Consider the following 19,110-nt stretch of genomic DNA (forward strand, 5'->3'; position numbering starts at 1 on the left):
AGTAAGTTCCCGTACTATTTACAGGGAAAAACTGTGAAAGCTCTTACCAGACATTTAATGTAATTTTCACATGTAAATTTGACCATTTTTAGGTGTAAAAAATGAACAAATCAATATATAATTTACAGTAAAAAACTGTAAACTGATATTCCCACAATTCCCTGTGTGACACTCCACATTTGAAAGTATTTTGTTTAAAAAATCATGTTTCTTAATAGTTTTTGTTATCAGTCATGTACATTGGGGTTTTATGTTCCATCTTCTGTTGTTTAATGAATGTTTATTGCATTGTGCAAGTGTTGTGAGTTACCATGATAGTGTATTGTGTTTGTGTGAATGACTCTTTGTACCTTCTTTATGTTAGTATATACTTCAGCTTGTGGAAAAGCTACATGTGATGAACTACCACCTGCATTATTATGGTGGTTGTCAGTATATGTTAAAGGTACAAAACAGATTTACAGTGTAATCGAATGCAAACATTTTAAAGAGCAAAATATCAAAACCGTATTGTTGACAGGTTTTGTGAGATTCTCCTAACAAACCATTTTATGAGGTACAAACCAAGTGATATATGAGGGCGTGGGACGTCGTCCCCGTCGGACCCCACATGGGCCGAACGAGGGCAGGCCTGACTGGAACTCTGGGGGGTACGAGAATCTCAGTGAGCACAAACAAAGCCCTAATGCCCCCCACACACAGAGAGAGAGTCACCCCCAAAATAAGACAAGCCGAGAGATGCTTGTGTAAATCACACACACACTGTCCTGCTCTATTTGACGTCCCTCCCACCGCATAATAAAAGCAAGGGTGCAAATGGAGCGGAATCAAGCATGAACTGAGCTAGAGATGGGAGGGGGGTTCAGTTTTAGATCTTTGAAGCCCTTTTAGATACACATGTGCACATACACACAACATGAAATATCTGTATTTTAATTTGAAGTACAGTATGCCCATGATAGAGTGAGGCTGAGGTGTCAGTCTCTGAACTAAGGCAAACATGTGCCCTGTGAAGACTAATTTTGTATCTTTGTCAATGAATAATAATAATACAAACAGTAAAGTGATAGTTCACCCAAAAATGAACATTCTGTCATCATTTACTCAGCCTCAAGTTGTTCCAAACCTGTATGAATGTATTTGTTCTGCTGAGCATAAAAGAAGATATTTTGAGAATAATGGGTAAACAAACAGCCGATGGGCCCCATTGACGTCCATAGTATTTTTTTCTCCATACAATGGAAGTCAGTGGTGCCCAGCAACTGTTTGGTTGCTAACATTCTCCAAAATATCTCCCTTCATGTTCAGCAGAACAAATACATTCATACAGGTTTGGAACAACAGAATTTTCATTTCTGGTTAAACTATCCCTTTAAACAACAATCGGAGACCAAATTCAATTTGTGAAACCTACAGAACAATAACTGACCCACTAATATCTTTGGAAGAAGTTTTGTTTTTAAACAGTCATTTGATGTATATATGTATAGGTGCATTACCACATTTGAACAATGTTGAGTATATGACAAATTCAACACATATGAATATGTTTTTATATATGTTTATATATGTACTGTTTTAAATATACTGTTTTGCCAATTATTTTCAGATACACTTTGTTTTATGGTGATGTTGTTACAGTGTAATTACACATATTATGTAACAACATGTACTTTATATATGGTTATGGTTTGGATGGTAACACTGGATTTTAGTGTCCTTGTTACACTTGTTACATGTAGTTACTACAGTAATAATTATGCATAATTACATGCAACTAACCCTAAACAACTTTGACCCTATCTCTAACCCTATAGTAAGTACATATATTACACTGTATTTAAATGTATAATTACACTGTAACAAGGACAAAAAATAAAGTGCATCCATTTGGATTTGGTTTTGTTACTTGTAATTATGCATAATTTACTGTTATCACTATAGTATATGTAACGTCTCTCAAATCTCTCAAATTAAAATAAAGTGCTACCTCATTTCACTTGGCACATTCAACATCAAGGTTAGATATTCATTACCAAACCCCGGTGACATGAGATTTAACAAAATGTGTCTCAAAATAATTTTACTGCATTTTTAAGTTTATTCTTTTCCATTTCCGAAAACAAACAAACCCCAAAAAAGTTTGGTATATTAGTGCCTTTTTATTATTTGCTTTAATGACATGTCTTCCCAAGTGATTAACTCATCCCATTTAAATTTACTTAGTACTAACAATCTAAACAAGAAGATAAAGTAGTCTTGGTGTAAAATATCATTTGTAGGATGTCAGCGTAACACTCTTTAACACTAAATGTGCATGAAAGTGGTTAGATGTGCATGTACTGTAGAAATCAATCAGAGCTAGCTGCAAAAGACAACTTTTGGCACATACATTTTACCTACCAAATTATCCAACACAGGCAGGAACCCCTAAATCCCATTCAGTAAATTAGTGCAGTCTCACTATCAGAATTTACACTCCATTATATCAGCCATTAAAACAGCTCATTTGTTGAATATAAACCTAAACAATTCTGTTTCAACCAATGGCCTTCAGTCGTGGTCTGACACTGCACATGATGGATGTCTCCGGTTCATCCGGTTCAGGTCTTGGAGCTTCTGCCATTGAGCTGATGATATAAATCAAGTGGGACATCCAAAATGTGTAGCCCTGCATGGGGACTTCCTGAGAACAACTGCTCTAAATAGCATTAAATTCACTGAAAAGCACTTTGTTTGCAGTCGCAAGGCATGCAATGTAATTTGCGCATTTGTTTTTGTACTTATTACAGAATTTGTTTGAATATGATGCAGTATGCATCACATATTTCACTTCAGCTGTTCATTTCTTAAACTCTTTCTTTTGTAAACATCAACATTGCATCTCTCTTTTTTGTCTATACTTCCAGTGCTGTCCATTCACGGTTGGCGTTCAGTCACAGAATCCAGTGTTACAAGATGATTTTAAGGACTCGCTAAGGAACTTGATTAGATTAACTTTAATGCAGGTAGATAAAATGTCAAATACAAAAAAAACATAATCATAAAAATCAGTATTAGAAATAGATACGCTTTCAAAAAAATACATCTTCACGTGGAGTTCATGGAATCCAGGATGAAATCTTTGGGGCTAAACAGTCCAAACCCTCTTTGTTCTTTGACTTGTTTGTGTCCAAAGGACCGAAGGTGTCTCTTCAAAGGAGAGACTCGATCTTACTGCTTAAGTCCCCTCCGAGAGAGTCTCCCAGGTCAAAGAGTTGATCGATGTTGACCGTTGAGCTACAGAGGAAGTCAGGACGGTTGGCCTCGTCCACCTCCGACCAGGGACTCTGCAGAAACGCTGTGGCCAGGAAGGTTTCCTCATCAAAGTCTACTTCGCTGCTCCTCTGGGTTTCCATCAGCACGTGGCTCTCAACGACACCTCCAGGAGCTTCCAGGGGGCTGATATGGGTGCCCCTAATCATCAAGTCCTCGTCTTGTGGTATGGGGCTCAACGGACTCCCTTCGTTCAAGCTCAGTTCTCCATTCAGGGCTGAGTCCAGCAGGGCATCCCAGTCAAAGTTGCCTTTCAGGGAGCTTAAGTCCTCCTGCTCGTCCATGGCCAGCAGCGGGGAGCTCGAGCGTCGTGGAGCTTTGCTCCCACCAGTCCTGTGGCCGTACGGCTGTTTCCTCTTGCTGCCCTTCCCTGAAATCCAACAACCCAACATGGTGGCTTCAGCCAAACGAGGGTCCCAGTTCTGATCTGCTCCCGTGGCTTCCTCAAACTCTTTCAGGAGCTGCTGGGACTCAGGACTCACGCAAAGGCTTCTGGCCATTCCTGCGGTGGTTGCAGCTTGTCCAGTGTGAGAATTCATCCTGAGGCGGTTCTGAAGAGCTGGGTTGATTTGCACAGGAGGCATCCTGCGCTTCTTGTAGGCACCGTTGAGGAGACGCTCTGCGTACTGGGGGTCGATCTTCCAGAAGCCACCTTTTCCTGGCTCATCCTTTTGTCTCGGGACTTTTATAAAGCATTTGTTCAACGACAGATTGTGGCGGATGGAATTCTGCAATGATGAATGAGAAAATCAATGATAAATGTATTAATCTGTAGTTCAATTACTAATCTACAGTTCACTTGTGTGTTGGTATTTTGGCATGATGCACTTAAATGAGCCTGGTCTCATTAGAAAAACGTACCTGTGGGCACGTTTTCACGAGTCGCAAAATACGTACCAATACGTACATATCACTGCAGTTTCAATGTGATATGTCCACTGAGTGGCGCTGAGAGCATGTCAATTTTTTTGCCGGAACAGATAAATGTGAATATGGTACGTTTTTATGACATTGGTTTTTATGCGTATCACTGCAGTTCTGATTTGAAAATGTGTCCGGTGAGTGGTGCTTAAAGTGTAGTGCTCCATTATTTTTTTAAATAACGTACCACCAACACTACACCTAAACCTACCCAAGAGTGTTAACAAAAGCAAATGTGACACAAAAAGCATCCATAATCATGCCGTTTTAGCTTGTTTTGATCTCTTTTACCGACTTGTTTTTCCGCGGATTTGTACCCAAGGCTTCCTTGTCCTAAGTACAACTCCGTATCAGCTGAGCTAGCGAGCAAGCTTGTTATGTCACAAAAGCGAAACATATGGAGCTGGTTAACCGATGCAAAGTCTAAAAAATATTCGTTTACAAATCCCGCACTTTGGTAAAGAGCGTTTTGAAGTCATAACATTGTGCAAGGAGACATAAAAACAAGTCTTTATTAACCATAATTTGACCCTGTAATCGTAACTGTGTATGAAAATAATTAAAAGCACTTGCTGTTTGTTCATTTCTGTTGGAAGCTGCAGTGATATGTACGTATTGGTATGTATTTTTGTGACTTGCGAAAACGTTCCCATGGTCAGATGGAAAAAAACAATATGGTTCCTCTGTGTTGTTATCGTTATAGCTGTGATGTGGACTCTGCTATTCTTTTCAGCCCAGACTCATTAGAAAAACACACCTGTGGGAACATTTTTTTGCAAAATGAAAATACGTAGTGCCATGTACATTATGTGAAAATTTCAATCTGAAATGTCCACTGAGTGGCGCTAAAAGCATGTTCAGTTTTTCCGTAACAGATGAACGTAAATATGGTAGGTTTTATATTACATTGGTTTTGTACATATCACTGGTGAGTGCCGCTAAAAATGTAATGCTCCATTACATTTTAAAATAACGTACCATCTACACTACACATAAACATACCCGATAGTGTTACCTAAAGCAAAAAACTTCTTTTTGATCTCTCATCTTTGAGCTCTTTTATCGTGAGTCATGTTTCACGGGATTCATACCCAAGGTTTACGCATCCTAAGTACAATTTCGTACCAGCTGAGCTACTGAGCAAGTTTGTTACGTCAGAAAAGCGAAACATATGGAGTTGGTTAAACAATGCAAAGTCTAAAATGTAGTGATAATGTAGTGATCTGAAATGCAGTGATATATAGGCCTATGTATTGGCGTACATATTTTGTGTTTTGCAAAAATGTTTCCACAGGTATGTTTTTCTATGAGATCAGGTTGATTCTTTTATATTTAGAATGATTTTTAAAGCTATTTTTTTTCAGAGCCGATAGCCTTGTGGGCAGCACTCCAATATGTAGTGATAGCAATTGCGCTTCAATGACCCGAGTTCCACTTTGTTTCCTGTCTACTCTACCACAATCAGTGTTGGGTAAGTTACTCTAAAAAGTAATTAATTTCTAGCTACTAATTACATCTTCCACAGTGTAATTAGATTACTGTACTAATTACTATCTCTACAAAGTATTGGATTACCTCGACTAGTTGAACAATACAAGGATAGACAAGAAACAGCTCTTTTAATTCTTTCAAATTAATAATCTAAAATTGCATGAATTATTCTTGAACTGACTAAAGTGTGTAAAGGGAGATTACATTAAAAACATACATTTAACATTAAATTCTGATGTGAAATCCACTATAGTTTTATAAAGATTTGTTCTAGTTTATACACTATTTAATGCAATTACATCAGAAGTAACTGTAATTAAATTACAGAGAAATTAAGAGTAATCCCTTACTTTACTTTTTCAAGGGAAAAGTAATTAAATTACAGTAATTAGATTACTTCGCAATTAATTACACCCAACACTGATTGCAATAAATGCAAAAATAAAATATAAAACATTATAAACTATATTGTTATATTTATTGTCCTTGGTGTGAACCAAGAATTATGAAAATGATTATGAAATTTTGAAGTAGAAAGACTGAAATGTATCATAAACAACAAAAAATACTTTGACATCATTTATCAGTCTAGGTCAATATTAATTTCTACAAATATTAATACAGTTTTATCATGTATACAACAAGTAGAATTAGTATAAATGTATTAAATGTGCATTTACTGTTACTCAACAAAATTTTGCAGGCAAAATCTAGTAATTGCAGTCTAGCAACTGCAATTTGTGTATTTTGCATCTGGTTTAAGTTTTTTAATGCAAATTCGTTGTGCTCTCCAACAGAATTGAAAGTGACTTGTGTGTGAGAGGTGCAGTGAACAATATATTCATAAATGCACAAAATAATAAATTCTGCAAAAAGAAATGTGTTATTTCACAATACTAATGCATTAAATATAACAAATTGAACATTAATGTAAAGTTTTTTAAACCTTGTTTGCTACTTGCTAAGTAGGTGTTATTATGGTGCGGGACATTCTCATTCTAAAGAGCATTTGATTGGACAAATATTTAGTTATGCAAATGAGTTCAAACTGCATCATTGATTTTTGTGGACCATTTCCTAGAAGAGGAAAACTGTATATTTTTTAAAAGTCTATCTACATATATGCATGTGCTAAATGATACATTTGCCAACTTTCAGTAGTATGCAAGACCGCAAAGCTGATGAAGATGGACTAATAGTCACAAATGTCCAATTTTAAAGACTTCCACTGTGTATCAATATACGCCAACCACCACAAGCTAATTACGTTTAAATGAAGCACTGACCTCCTGACCCCGGTTAACCATTACTTTAAGTTAAATTATCAAAAAACTGAGCAAATGTCTGGGTTTTCTTCAGAGAAAAGGAGGTTATGGCTAAGGGGTTATTTAATAATTCACCAACAACTAAATCTTTGTAGAAATCCCCCTTTTTCTTTTTTTTTTTCTGTTTTGTAAATATCCAACTTATGAGCTCATTCTTCCTCCTCGCCTCATGAACGTGTTTCAAAAGGGGACAAATGTATCTTTTTTTGCACTACACCTACAGTAGGACTGCACTTTTGCTGCTGTTCTTACATCTGAGCACTTCATTAACCGTATACAACTCCTCTACTCTTGTCATCACAAACTCAAGCCTCTAAACAACAGCCTTCTGAAAGGTTTCTGTTGGTCTCTCTCCAATACACAATCTACTTCAGCAGGTGCTATAAGAAGGCTTTCTCTCACTCCAGTCTGCTCAAACAACAGCAAAACACCCTCTTTGGCATTTACCAGATATGCAAATGACGCATGAGCCATCTATTAGGTGCATCTTTTAAGTGTAAATGAATGCATTTTGTGACACTGAAACAGCTGTAAGGTTATTGCGACTCACCTGCCAAGTTGGGTCTGCGTGGCGGAAGTAGCAGAAGTTGTCCGTGATCCATTTGTAGATGCATGAGAGGGTGATTTTGGTTTTCTTACTGGCCTGCATGGCCATGCAGATGAGAGTTGCGTACGAGTACGGTGGCTTGATATGAGGGTTGGTCTTATAGTCGACTTCATCTGGACAGTGTCCGTGGGCGACCAGGCTGGGTAGAGCTGACAAGGACGGCACCCTGTAGAAAGACGCCGCCGTGGGTTTGCCCGGGGTCAACGGCATCCCTATAGACGCCGGGTCTCCTGCTAAAGGAGACGCGGGCGCATCTGAGCCCACTTGGCTCCCGAAGAAGTGGCTCTGGTGGTGGCTGGATTGGGACGCGCTGGCGTTGAGGATGGAGAACTCCTGCAGCCACTGGAGGCTGGTCAGGCTGTCGTCCAGATTGTCAGAGCTGCAGCTGCTGCTGTTGCACTCGACTGAACCGCGGTCCAACTGCTCGGCCTGAGCGGCGGCCGTGACCACCTCCTCCTCCAGCCCCACTGAACCCTCCGGCCAGGGCTCATCCGTGTAACTCATGGACAGCATTGTCCTTTCCCAGCCCAATCCTGAGGAGACAATAAGGTTTGTTTTCATTATAGGGAACTGTGGCAACACGGGCATGTTGCTTTATTTGGATTCTCCGGCTTATAGAGGTCATGGAACTTTCCGGAAACTCCACAGGTCACTCTTTACGGCATCTCATAACTGGACACACAATAGAGCAGATCCCAAAACACTAACATTCCTGAGCATGGCAGGTGCATCAGGACGCTCACAAAATATTATGTTTTGCCTTCAGTATTCAAAGATGTTGGTATAGCGTGTTACGTGTTACATATGCTTACCATATAGTAAAAACTGCAAATTATGCATAAAAGCGTCTGCTAAATGATTTAGTGTAAAGTAACTGTAATAACATGCAACTTAACCAAACCTTATCCCTATAGTAAGTACATGTTACTCAGTACTTAAATGTTTAATTACAATGTAACAAGGTAAAGTGTGACCTAAATGGGTTACATTTTATTTTAAGCTGTCCTTCTTATACATTTAAGTACTGAGTAATATTAATTAACTACATGTAGCTACTTAATATAGGGTTAGAGCTATGATTAAGTTTGATTTAGGGTTAGTTGCATGTAATTATGCATATTTTTAAGTTATTACTATAGTAAATACATGTAACGTTGTAGCAAGGACTGTAAAATAAAGTGTTAGCTCAAAATGTTTAGTTTATCAAAACTCAATAAATTATTATTACTTTTATAAAGTAAGTTTACTTAGTTTTCCTTGTTAGCTAACGTTATACATTTTATTATTATTATTAGCTATTATCATTTATTATTTATCAGATAACGCATTTTATAATTTTATCACGCACATCTGATTAAGTTAATACTTAATGTTATATAAACATGATGATAATACGTTATGTTGTTGTGTTTACTCGAACAAATTTACATCAACTCACCTGTCTCTGCCGATAGGAACCTTGAGTGGCAGGGAAATAACATCCAATAACACAGGGAAAAAAACTTTATCCGATTAAGCCGAAATAAGTTCCAGACGTGCCGCTCCTGGAGAATGTGCCTCTGCGCGTCTCAGTTCAAGGTCTCCAGGGCAGCAGAAGCTCCGGGGCCAGTTTAATACCTGCTGCAGGACGTTTGTCCGGTCACCCCAGCAACGGCGCACCCCCTTGTAAACAGCTTCCCGTTCTTCTATTGGTCGCGTGGTTGTTATGGTGATTGGGCTAATAATCGCGAGAGCACAAGTTTGTGAACGTTACACACGTTCGCCTCTCCTTAAAGAGAAAAGGACGACAGAAACGATACTTTACAAGCGAGAGACGAGAAAAACGCATTATGATAGTTATAATGATATTGTATGATTCATTGTATATAATAATAATGAAATGACAAACGAAAACAAAGTGAAATGCACATTCCAGTCACCTGTAAGTTATACTTTTGAAATTAACAAGCATTTTTATTTTGTTTCATGATTTTTGATGTCCTTTTTAATAATCAAATTTGAAAAATGCCTAATAATAGGCCTAGTTGATACGTTAAAGAGTTATTTCTACTTGATCTGACCCTTAAAATGACCCTTATGAAAATGGTTTTACTATAGTAAAACTGTAGTAACAATGACCCTAGTAAAATCATGGTTATTTTTGTAGTTACTGTGATTTTACTTTAAGAATCATAATTAAATCATGGTTACTGTGGTAAAACCGTGGTTATTTTTGTAGTTACTATGATTTTACTGCAAGAATCACAGTTAAATCATGGTTGCTGTGGTAAAACTGTGATTAATTTTGTTGTTACTATGATTTTACTGCAAATGCTGTAGTAAAACAACACTTTTCATTTAAAAATGCTAATTGAATGAAGAGTAGATTGGTTTATTAGAATTTGACATTGATACTAATAACATTAAGTTAAATTTAGACTAATATATTAATAAAGAATATATATATATATATATATATGAAGAATTAAGATGCAAAAGCCGCCTGTCTGAAATTTTCTTATAAAATGAGCATTTTTATCAAGCTTGTATGTTTAGGTTCAGTAATTTCACTTTAATGGCATTTAATAGGTCCTTTTCATTGCCATTAAAGTGAAATAACTGAAGACATACAATCTTGATATATATATATATATATATATATATATATATATATATATATATATATATATATATATATATATAATTAATTTTTCACTAGTAAAGATGGTAATTCCTGATATCAGGAATGAAATCATCACTCTTAGAAATCCAGTTCTTGATATAAAAAATTTAATTTGGTAAAAACTGTCATTCTTAATATCTGTAATTGTGTTTTCACTTGTAGAAATTGGCACTGATATGTCACAAGCCACCTGTTGTTTACCTGAAGAGGAAGAACAGGTCTAAAATTGTCTTGAACAATCAGATCAGAGCAAAAACAAACACGTCGGGGTCAAACAATAAGGAATGCGTTTAAAGTGATTTCACGCACGACTGGCACTAAGGCAAGAGAGGAAAGGGCTTCAGGAACTGTCTCTCTACTCTCAATACAATGCCTGTTAATGGGAGCGGGACAGTCTGCAGCCTCTCGACAAGCGTTCAGGCGTCAGACTGCATTCAACAGCACCATGTATCACATATTAGCATTGTTTCCACACAAATGCCACATTATACAGTCACTGATGTGTTTAAATGAATGAAACTAACAGTTAAAAGGATAAACCTCAATCTCTGCTTGCTCTCAGGACAGATTTAAGGCGATAAGTGTTAAGAGTTTGAGGGTTGTTCATCTAAAGAGGTTGTTTTTTGAAGGAATGCACTTTTTGTGGGGAATTGATTAAGGATAAAAAGAGGGATTGTCCTCTTGAGCGCTCTGTTAGTGTGGCTGAGTGGTTTCTTGTTAAAGAAACACTACAAAAGCAGCAATCGCAATGAAAGCTTCAGCATCTCTTGAGCGCTGTCCTTCTACAAGCTCCTTCTGCTTCACATGTGACAACCACCAACCAGCAGGTCAGCAGACGGGCTCTGGATGAGAGGAAAAGAAGCAAATCATCATTATGAAACAAATAGATCTTCAGACTCACTAAGGTTATTCAGAAGCAGTGCAGAAACCAGCATAGACCACTGTCATGATAATAATAATAATAAAAAAGTAACTTCAGTCAGGTAACTTTTCATGTGGTAACATCAAATTAAGCAGTTTTATTCAAGTCAAAAAAATATTTATTACCTGACAATGCATGATTTTTTTTTAATTATTTTTTTATTTAACCAGGAAAGACCAACTAAGATGACAAAAACTCTTTCACAGGAGTGACCTGCATGCCAAAATGAGCAGCAATACAATTAGTTTCGACACAGACTTACACAGTACAAACAAAATGAAAAACAATTACATTTCACTGAATCATCTTCCATTTGCCGAATGACTATTTAAATTGATCCAAAGACAGCAAATTTTTTAACTTTAATTTCGAATGAAGGTGATTCCAGTCAAACAGGGCCGCATACACAAAAGCCTTCTTAACTAATTCAGATCTAGCAAAAAGAAACAAAGAATATTATCCGTGGTTCATGGTGTAACTGGTTCTTAGTAAAACCATAGTAACTACAGAAATAAACACAGTTTTACTACAGCATTTGCAGCAAAACCAGTTTTATTTTCAGTTCTAGTTTTAGGCAACTATTATAATCCTGCTTGAATCAATCCTTTGAGTCTAAAGAGAAAAGCTTTGTCAAATTGCTATTCTTCATTGATATGAGTCCAAATTTAACTTCATGTTATAAGTATCAATGTCAAATGCTAATATACCAATCTGTACTCTACTCTTCAATTAGCATTTTAAATGAAAAGTGTTGTTTTGCATAAGTATCCTGTTTTCATATTGATTTTAACCACTAGAGGTCGCCAGCGTAAAGCTGCTCACAACTGAGTCACGTTTCATCATTTGTAGGCCTGTGGATTCATTGGAATTATTATCATCGATTCATTATTTTGTTATATATTTATTTACTTATATCCGTCTGTTTTATAGATGCTAACAATATTAATATTAGTAGCCTATTATGTATTATTATCATTATACTCTAATGTCTGAACACTGGGTTGTATCAACCCAAATAGTATAAATAAAAAACAAAAATGAACTTTTTAAAGTAGAAAAAAATGAAGAAAACAAGAAAAACGTTTCAAAATAAACCTCATATTTAGAGTAAAGTGGGGGAAAACGCCCCTAAACTAACCACTTTTTCCTAAACTAACCACTAGATAAAGTCAAGATACATTTTTGTTGCAAATACGGACTACATTGACAAGAGTCTAATCTTCAGCAGTAAGAAAAAAAGGTGTTTTAAAGCTTGTTGTTTTGTAGAACATCACAGTTAGAGAATATTAAGGCCTGTAGATAGGGAGTACGTGATATATAAGGAAAATATAATTATATTTCAAGAATGACAAATACATTTTTTTTCAAAAAGTCTGTGCGGGAAGTCACGTGGCTAGTTATTCAGTTCTGAACATCAAATCCTTTGTTTTTCAATCAAATGTAATCTAACTAGGTGGCTGAATAAAAATATTTGAACTTTATATTGAAAAATTACCTCAAGTTAGCATCAGGTAGCTAGTTAGCTAGCCGGTTAGCATCAGCCAACGATATTTTTCAAATAAGATCTTATAATTTTGTAAATCATAATTATTGATTATATTCTTTTTAATTTTTAGCTAAAACTGCATGTAGCCTACTCTGATTTTGCTGTAAATGTATAAAGTAACTTACTTTGTCAGACTGGGGGCATTTTACACCACAAATGGGGCAAAACGCCCCTACTGGTACAACATTTTTTGTTAAAAATCTAATAACATGAAAACTCAGAGGACATTTTTCATACTCGATTTATAATAGACCCTTTCCACATTTCCGGGTTTCTCAGAAGCGGAAGTCGTCATAGTTGGGTAAACGTTTATAGGGGTGAATGAGAGACTTCATTAAATATAATATTTGTGTTTACATTTGTGCAAATAGCAAAAGAAAAACTCCATAATAATGTGGAGAGTGACTGATAACAGCAGTCAGAAGAGAGAAAAATGTAATTTTTACCGTCACTCCCATAGTCGCTGTATTAAACACCCTCACAGCAGCGTTAACTAGTTTTTTTGCAATTTGATGGAAATATAATACTAAGTATAGTGTTATAAGAGTACATACATTTTTTTAAAAATGAAAATATAAAAAACTTTGCAGGATTTACAATATTGATGACTGTTAAACTCGTCATCACAGTCTGTGAAAAGAGTCATTGTCACTAAAAGCTATTTTGGACACATTTAACTTTTGTTTCACAGGAAAATAATGATACAGTCCTTAAGGGGGGCATTTCCCCCACCCCTACTACCCTAAAAATAGCCTATGTGTGAACTGACATCCTTCTAGGCTACTAAAAATAACTTATGATTTAAGACACAGCTTGATTTGATACTTTGTATCTGCAATGGCACCCACCCGTTTTTAATTGTGACTTAAGTGTTGCGATACTTTTGGGGCTACTGTAATGCATCTGCTCTAAATGAACATACACTAAGTATATGAAGCAGAAAAACAAGAAGAAAAAGAGCATCAGCTCTGAAGACCATCCAAAGTCCCCTTAGTTTCACTTTGATCAATCATTCACAGACAGAGATGAGCTGCTTCAAAAACAAATTAGTCATGAGGGAAAGTGCAGCTGAAGTCCCCCAAAACAGGTCAAGATCATGGAGATAAACAGATGTAGGCCTACAGACATCATGGTCCACTAGCAAAGTGAAGACACAACAGAGGCAGACGGTGATGGACTGATGACGATCCTTCAGAAATCATTCTGATAGTGCAGCATGTAATCTTTTCCGTATTGTTACAGCGAGAGAAAAAGAAAAGATAATCATGAAGAACAGAATAGATTGAAGAGAGCTCTTGACACAGATATTCTTGTTACACCAATGTCACATTTAGATACATCACATTTTCCTGACGGATAAAAATGTACAGCTTGGCTTATCAGTCAAATTGGCGGAAAATTATTATTTGTAGTGCAACCTTACTAATTTTTTTTTTTTTTTTCATTTCTCTTGAGCGTAAGTTCCACAAACAAGAAGTGCCACCCATAATTTAAGTAGATGAAGTACGAAAAAAAGACTCATTCAAAAGAAAGGTGAAAGAAAGCATCTTTTAAAGTCACCATGAAATCAAAATTGACAAATTGTATTTTTTATGGAATATTGCTGTATTAATTATAGGTGATTTATCCATGCACATCATTTTTTTTTATTTTTTTTTTATTTATGTGTCCTCGTAATCTTTAATCAAAATAACTTCTCCCTCTTGCAGCTCATCTCTTCTGATGATGTGTTTACTAGCGCAAGGGCGGGGCAACCTGTCACTCGCATGAGATCCACCAATAGCAGTCCACAACCATCCAATCAATCCCCCATGGACAAAATAAAGCCCCGCCCTACATTTATTCTTGTTCCAGAAGCCGTTTCACTCTCAGTCATAATGGGGAAGAAACGATTATCGCAACTTCCATTTCATGCTGACTACAAAAAAGTAGAAAGGTAGACTTGTGTAGATGGTGGAATTCTCAAGTGTGTCTTAAATCCAATACAGGTAAAAAGTTATGAGACTGAAACTTCACTCAGCATAGTTTGTATTTCTTGGGGACGACTTGACGTGTCTGCGGTCCGTTGTGCCGTGGAGCAGCAAAATATATGAAATACAGTTGTTTAAATATGAAACAAGTGATTGACAAAAAGGGGCTGTTTTTTTTATTCTCGCCTTTGTTCCAGAGTTATGGACCAAAACGCAAATGTGATTATAGCACCACCTAGTGTCCGACGTGTGTGTGTGTGTGTGTGCATGTTTGTGTGATTTATGAGGACAGAAATTTGTATAATGACATGGGTATTACACTGGTATTATGACACAGACATGAAATATGATGACATTTCATATTTAAAATAGGTTTGAAAACATACTAAACAATGTTTTATTAAAAATGTAAAAATGCAGGATGTTTTCAGTGATGGGTAGGTTTTGGGGTAGTGTAGGGATATACAGTTTGTACAGTAGAAAAACCATTACGCCTATGTAATGTCCTCACTTTGATAGCAAAACAAACCTGTGTGTGTGTGTGTGTGTGTGTGTGTGTGTGTGTGTGTGTGTGTGTGTGTGTGTGTGTGTGTGTGTGTGTGTGTGTGTGTGTGTGTGTGTGTGTGTGTGTGAGTTTGACATCTCTATGACTTACAGTCCGTGATCAGAACAAAACATTTTGGTTCCAGCACCATCAGTGCTTGGTGCAAGATGTTTGATAAAAGTTGTTAAAACATCATTTCTCAAAGCAGCAACTGAAGGTGTGGTTTCTATTGCCTTGCCACATGTAGCATGCAGTCTCCCACTGCTGATATTAATGTCAGTGTATCCATTCTCACATCAGATCACTGTGTTACAACTCAATACACAGATCACAGAAGAATCGCCCAGCTGCATTACATTATAGATAGCCTTCTCCATAACAGGCTTTCTCTGACACCCGGTCTGAATTATTCAGACTCTCAGCTGGGTGGGTTGAAACTCCTGAATTCATTTCAAAGCAGTGGCTAACAACCCATTTACACCTGACTGAAGCCTTTGTGAGCTTAGGACATGTACTACATGTGGCATTTGTTTCTTTATTTATTACATTTTAATTTAGCAATTACAATTTATTATTATTATTATTATTATTATTAGGCCTGTGGTTTTAATATAGAAAATTGGTCTTAAAGTCGGCATGAAACGGAAGTTGCGATAGTCTTTTCTTCCCTAAATTGTGATCTGCATGAATGAACAAGGAAAGGGACTTAATTTTGTTCATTGGGAATAGAGCACAACATTTGGGTTCTGGAAGTAAAAACTCCATTCATTTGATTTTGAACAATAACTTATAAACCTTTAAAAACAGCCATACAATGAGCTACAAGCTTGTTAATCGATGGTATTTGCTTCAGCTGAAGATGTCAGCCTGCACTATTTCAGCTTATTTTTTAAAATAATCATGTTTAACAGTGGAATCCTTGTGGAAAAACTACATTACCCATGATGCTGTACAGAAAATTACACCAATTAAACGCTGCGTCCGAAATCGAATACTACTCTACTACATAGTATGTGAACAGAGTAGTATGTCCAAATTCATAGTTGAAGGGACGTAACTGACGCTGGTAGGTCATGTGACAGTAAAAACATAGCGGATGTAGTACATACTACACGCATTCGTACTATATAGAACGTACTGTAACAGTACTGAAGTAAATTTATATTCAAATATAGTACCTACTCAACAGTACGCGTTTTTGGACGGAGCAAGAGAGTCGAAAAAAGCAACACGCTCCAAAATAGCTCTTTAGCCCCGCCCATTCCCATGAAGCACCGCGAATGACGTAATTGAGTTGGTCTCACTATGCTCTCAAAATACTGAAATGTTTGTATGCATAATCTGCAAAAAAACTTTGTTTTTACTCATATAATGTGTAATCCATTATACTGTGTAATCTTCATGGGATTGTAGTTCTTTTCCTTACTAAAAAACGTCTTTTGAAAAAAACAGAACTGGTGCTGCGTTCGCTCCGTAAGCAGAATAGGGAAAGCGTAGGACATACAGCGTAAGTGTTAATACGAAAGCATGTGCAAGGCGATCATTTGTTTATATAAAGCATATATGTTTACTTTTTTTTTTTTTTTTTAAATGACCAATTGTTTCACTAGATAAGACTTCTGCACTGAAACTGTAATTTTGACCTTCAACCGTTTAGTGCAATTGAAGTCCACTATAAGGAGAATAATCCTGGAATGTTTTCATCAAAAACATTAATTTCTTTTCGACTGAAGAAAGACGGACATGAACATCTTGGATGACATGGGGGTGTACGGAAGAGTACGTAAATAAAACCATCTCGAGATTAAAGTTGTTAAATTACAAGAAAAAACTCATTAAATTTCGAGAAAAAGGTCGAGATAAAATGTTGAAAATAAAGTCATTAAATTACGAGAAAAAACTCATTAAATTTAAAGAAAAAAGTCGAGATAAAATGTTGAGAATAAACTCATTAAATTATGAGAAAAAACTTGTTAAATTACGAGAAAAAACTCGGTAAATTTCAAGAAAAATGTCTAAATAAAATGTTGAGTATAAATTTGTTAAATTACAAGAAAAAACTTGTTAAATTTCGAGAAAAAAGTCGAGATAAAATGTTTAGAATAAACTCGTTAAATTATGAGAAAAAACTTGTTAAATTACGAGAAAATACTCATTAAATTTCAAGAAAAAAGTCGAGATAAAATGTTGAGAATAAAGTCATTAAATTACAAGAATAAACTCGTTAAATTTCAAGAAAAAAGTCAAAATAAAATGTTGAGAATAAACTCGTTAAATTATGAGAATAAACTCATTAAATTATGAGAAAAAGGTCGAGATAAAATGTTGAGAATAAAGTCATTAAATTACGAGAAAAAAATCGTTAAATTTCAATAAAAAAGTCAAGATAAAATGTTGGGAATAAACTCATTAAATTACAAGAAAAAACTCGTTAAATTTTCGAGAAAAAGGTCGAAATAAAATGTTGAGAATAAAGTCAATAAATTACGAGAAAAACTCATTAAATTTCGAGAAAAAAGTCGAGATAAAATGTTGAGAATAAACTTGTTAAATTACAAGAAAAAACTTGTTAAATTTCAAGAAAAAAGTCAAAATAAAATGTTGAGAATAAACTCGTTAAATTATGACAAAAAAGTCGTTACATTACGAGAACAAATTCGTTAAATTACAATTTTTTTTTTCTCACAATTTAATGACTTTTTTCTCATAATTTAATGACTTTATTCTCATAATTTAATAATTTAATTGTTGAGTTTATTCTCAAAATTTTATTTCGACTTTTTTCTCGAAATATAACGATTTTTTTCTTGAAATTTAACAACTTTAATCTCGAGATGGTTTTATTTTTTTATTATTGCTTGGCCCTAATCCTCTTCTGTAGGGGTGAGTAAATTATCAGGACATTTTGTTTTTTAAAGTGGACTAATCCTTTAATGGCTTTAAGGAAGACTATTTTAAAATCCCTCTGGGAAAAATGTATGAACAAATACTTCCAGAACCATCGCAGCTGAAAAAAGGGGGCGGGCACTGTTGTACTCCATTGATTGGATGGACATTATGGATGGATATTTCATTAGACATAGTGATTTCATGGTGACTTTACTCACAATAGACCTTTTTCACAAGAATCGGAAATCACGTGACGCAGGGTAAAGTTAGTTCCGCTATGCGTCTACGGCTATTACATTGATATGCTCTTTTCTCAAATATCGCTTCTTACCTTTTCTGTTTTGTCGCTTTTCCAAATAAATTATTTTCTACTTGTTTGTAGCTTATACAGCCACTCAGACCGTTGATCGAATTTACCGGAAGATGGATTTATATCACCAGCTGTCATACAGCAAAGGCTATGCAGCTACGCATTCAGCAATTTCCCAGATCGTATTACGTACTACGAACATTTATATAATTTATTAATTAAAAAAATTAACTCCCAATATATACTTTAATGTGGGATGTAAAGTCGTGAGATACATAATATTGTCGTGAGTTTAATAGCTACGTTTTAAAAAATATATAGCATGTCTCATATGGCATCACATCCCACATTCAAGCATATGTTATCATTAATCCTGATCGATTAAAATGATTAAACTAAGACATAATTTCCAAAACCACACTGTACACAACTATCAGTCTTTGCATGTTGCAAGAGCACAACAATGCTGCGCATAATACACACTTTAAGATGATGATGACAGGAAAATGAGTGAGAGATGACTGAAGTGTTTATATCCAGAAATATCATGGTGCGAGCAGTCCTGCTTCACGAATCAGAGGATCAGGCTTTTGTGATAAGGGATCTAC

At 35.8% G+C, this 19,110-nt stretch overlaps 1 protein-coding gene across 1 annotated transcript; it reads right to left on the minus strand.

Moving 5' to 3' along the window:
- Positions 1–2,110: 2,110 nt before the first annotated feature.
- On the minus strand, positions 2,111–9,236 carry foxj1a (forkhead box J1a). Its single transcript, XM_067377108.1, has 3 exons — positions 9,098–9,236; positions 7,603–8,192; positions 2,111–4,043 (listed from the first exon to the last, which is right to left on the minus strand). The coding sequence occupies exons 1-3, from the start codon at positions 9,138–9,140 to the stop codon at positions 3,195–3,197; spliced, it is 1,482 nt and encodes a 493-aa protein (XP_067233209.1). The 5' UTR covers positions 9,141–9,236; the 3' UTR covers positions 2,111–3,194.
- Between the last annotated feature and the right edge of the window lie 9,874 nt (positions 9,237–19,110).

The sequence above is a fragment of the Chanodichthys erythropterus genome, chromosome 3 (genome assembly GCF_024489055.1).
Source record: "Chanodichthys erythropterus isolate Z2021 chromosome 3, ASM2448905v1, whole genome shotgun sequence".
Classification (NCBI taxonomy): domain Eukaryota; kingdom Metazoa; phylum Chordata; class Actinopteri; order Cypriniformes; family Xenocyprididae; genus Chanodichthys; species Chanodichthys erythropterus.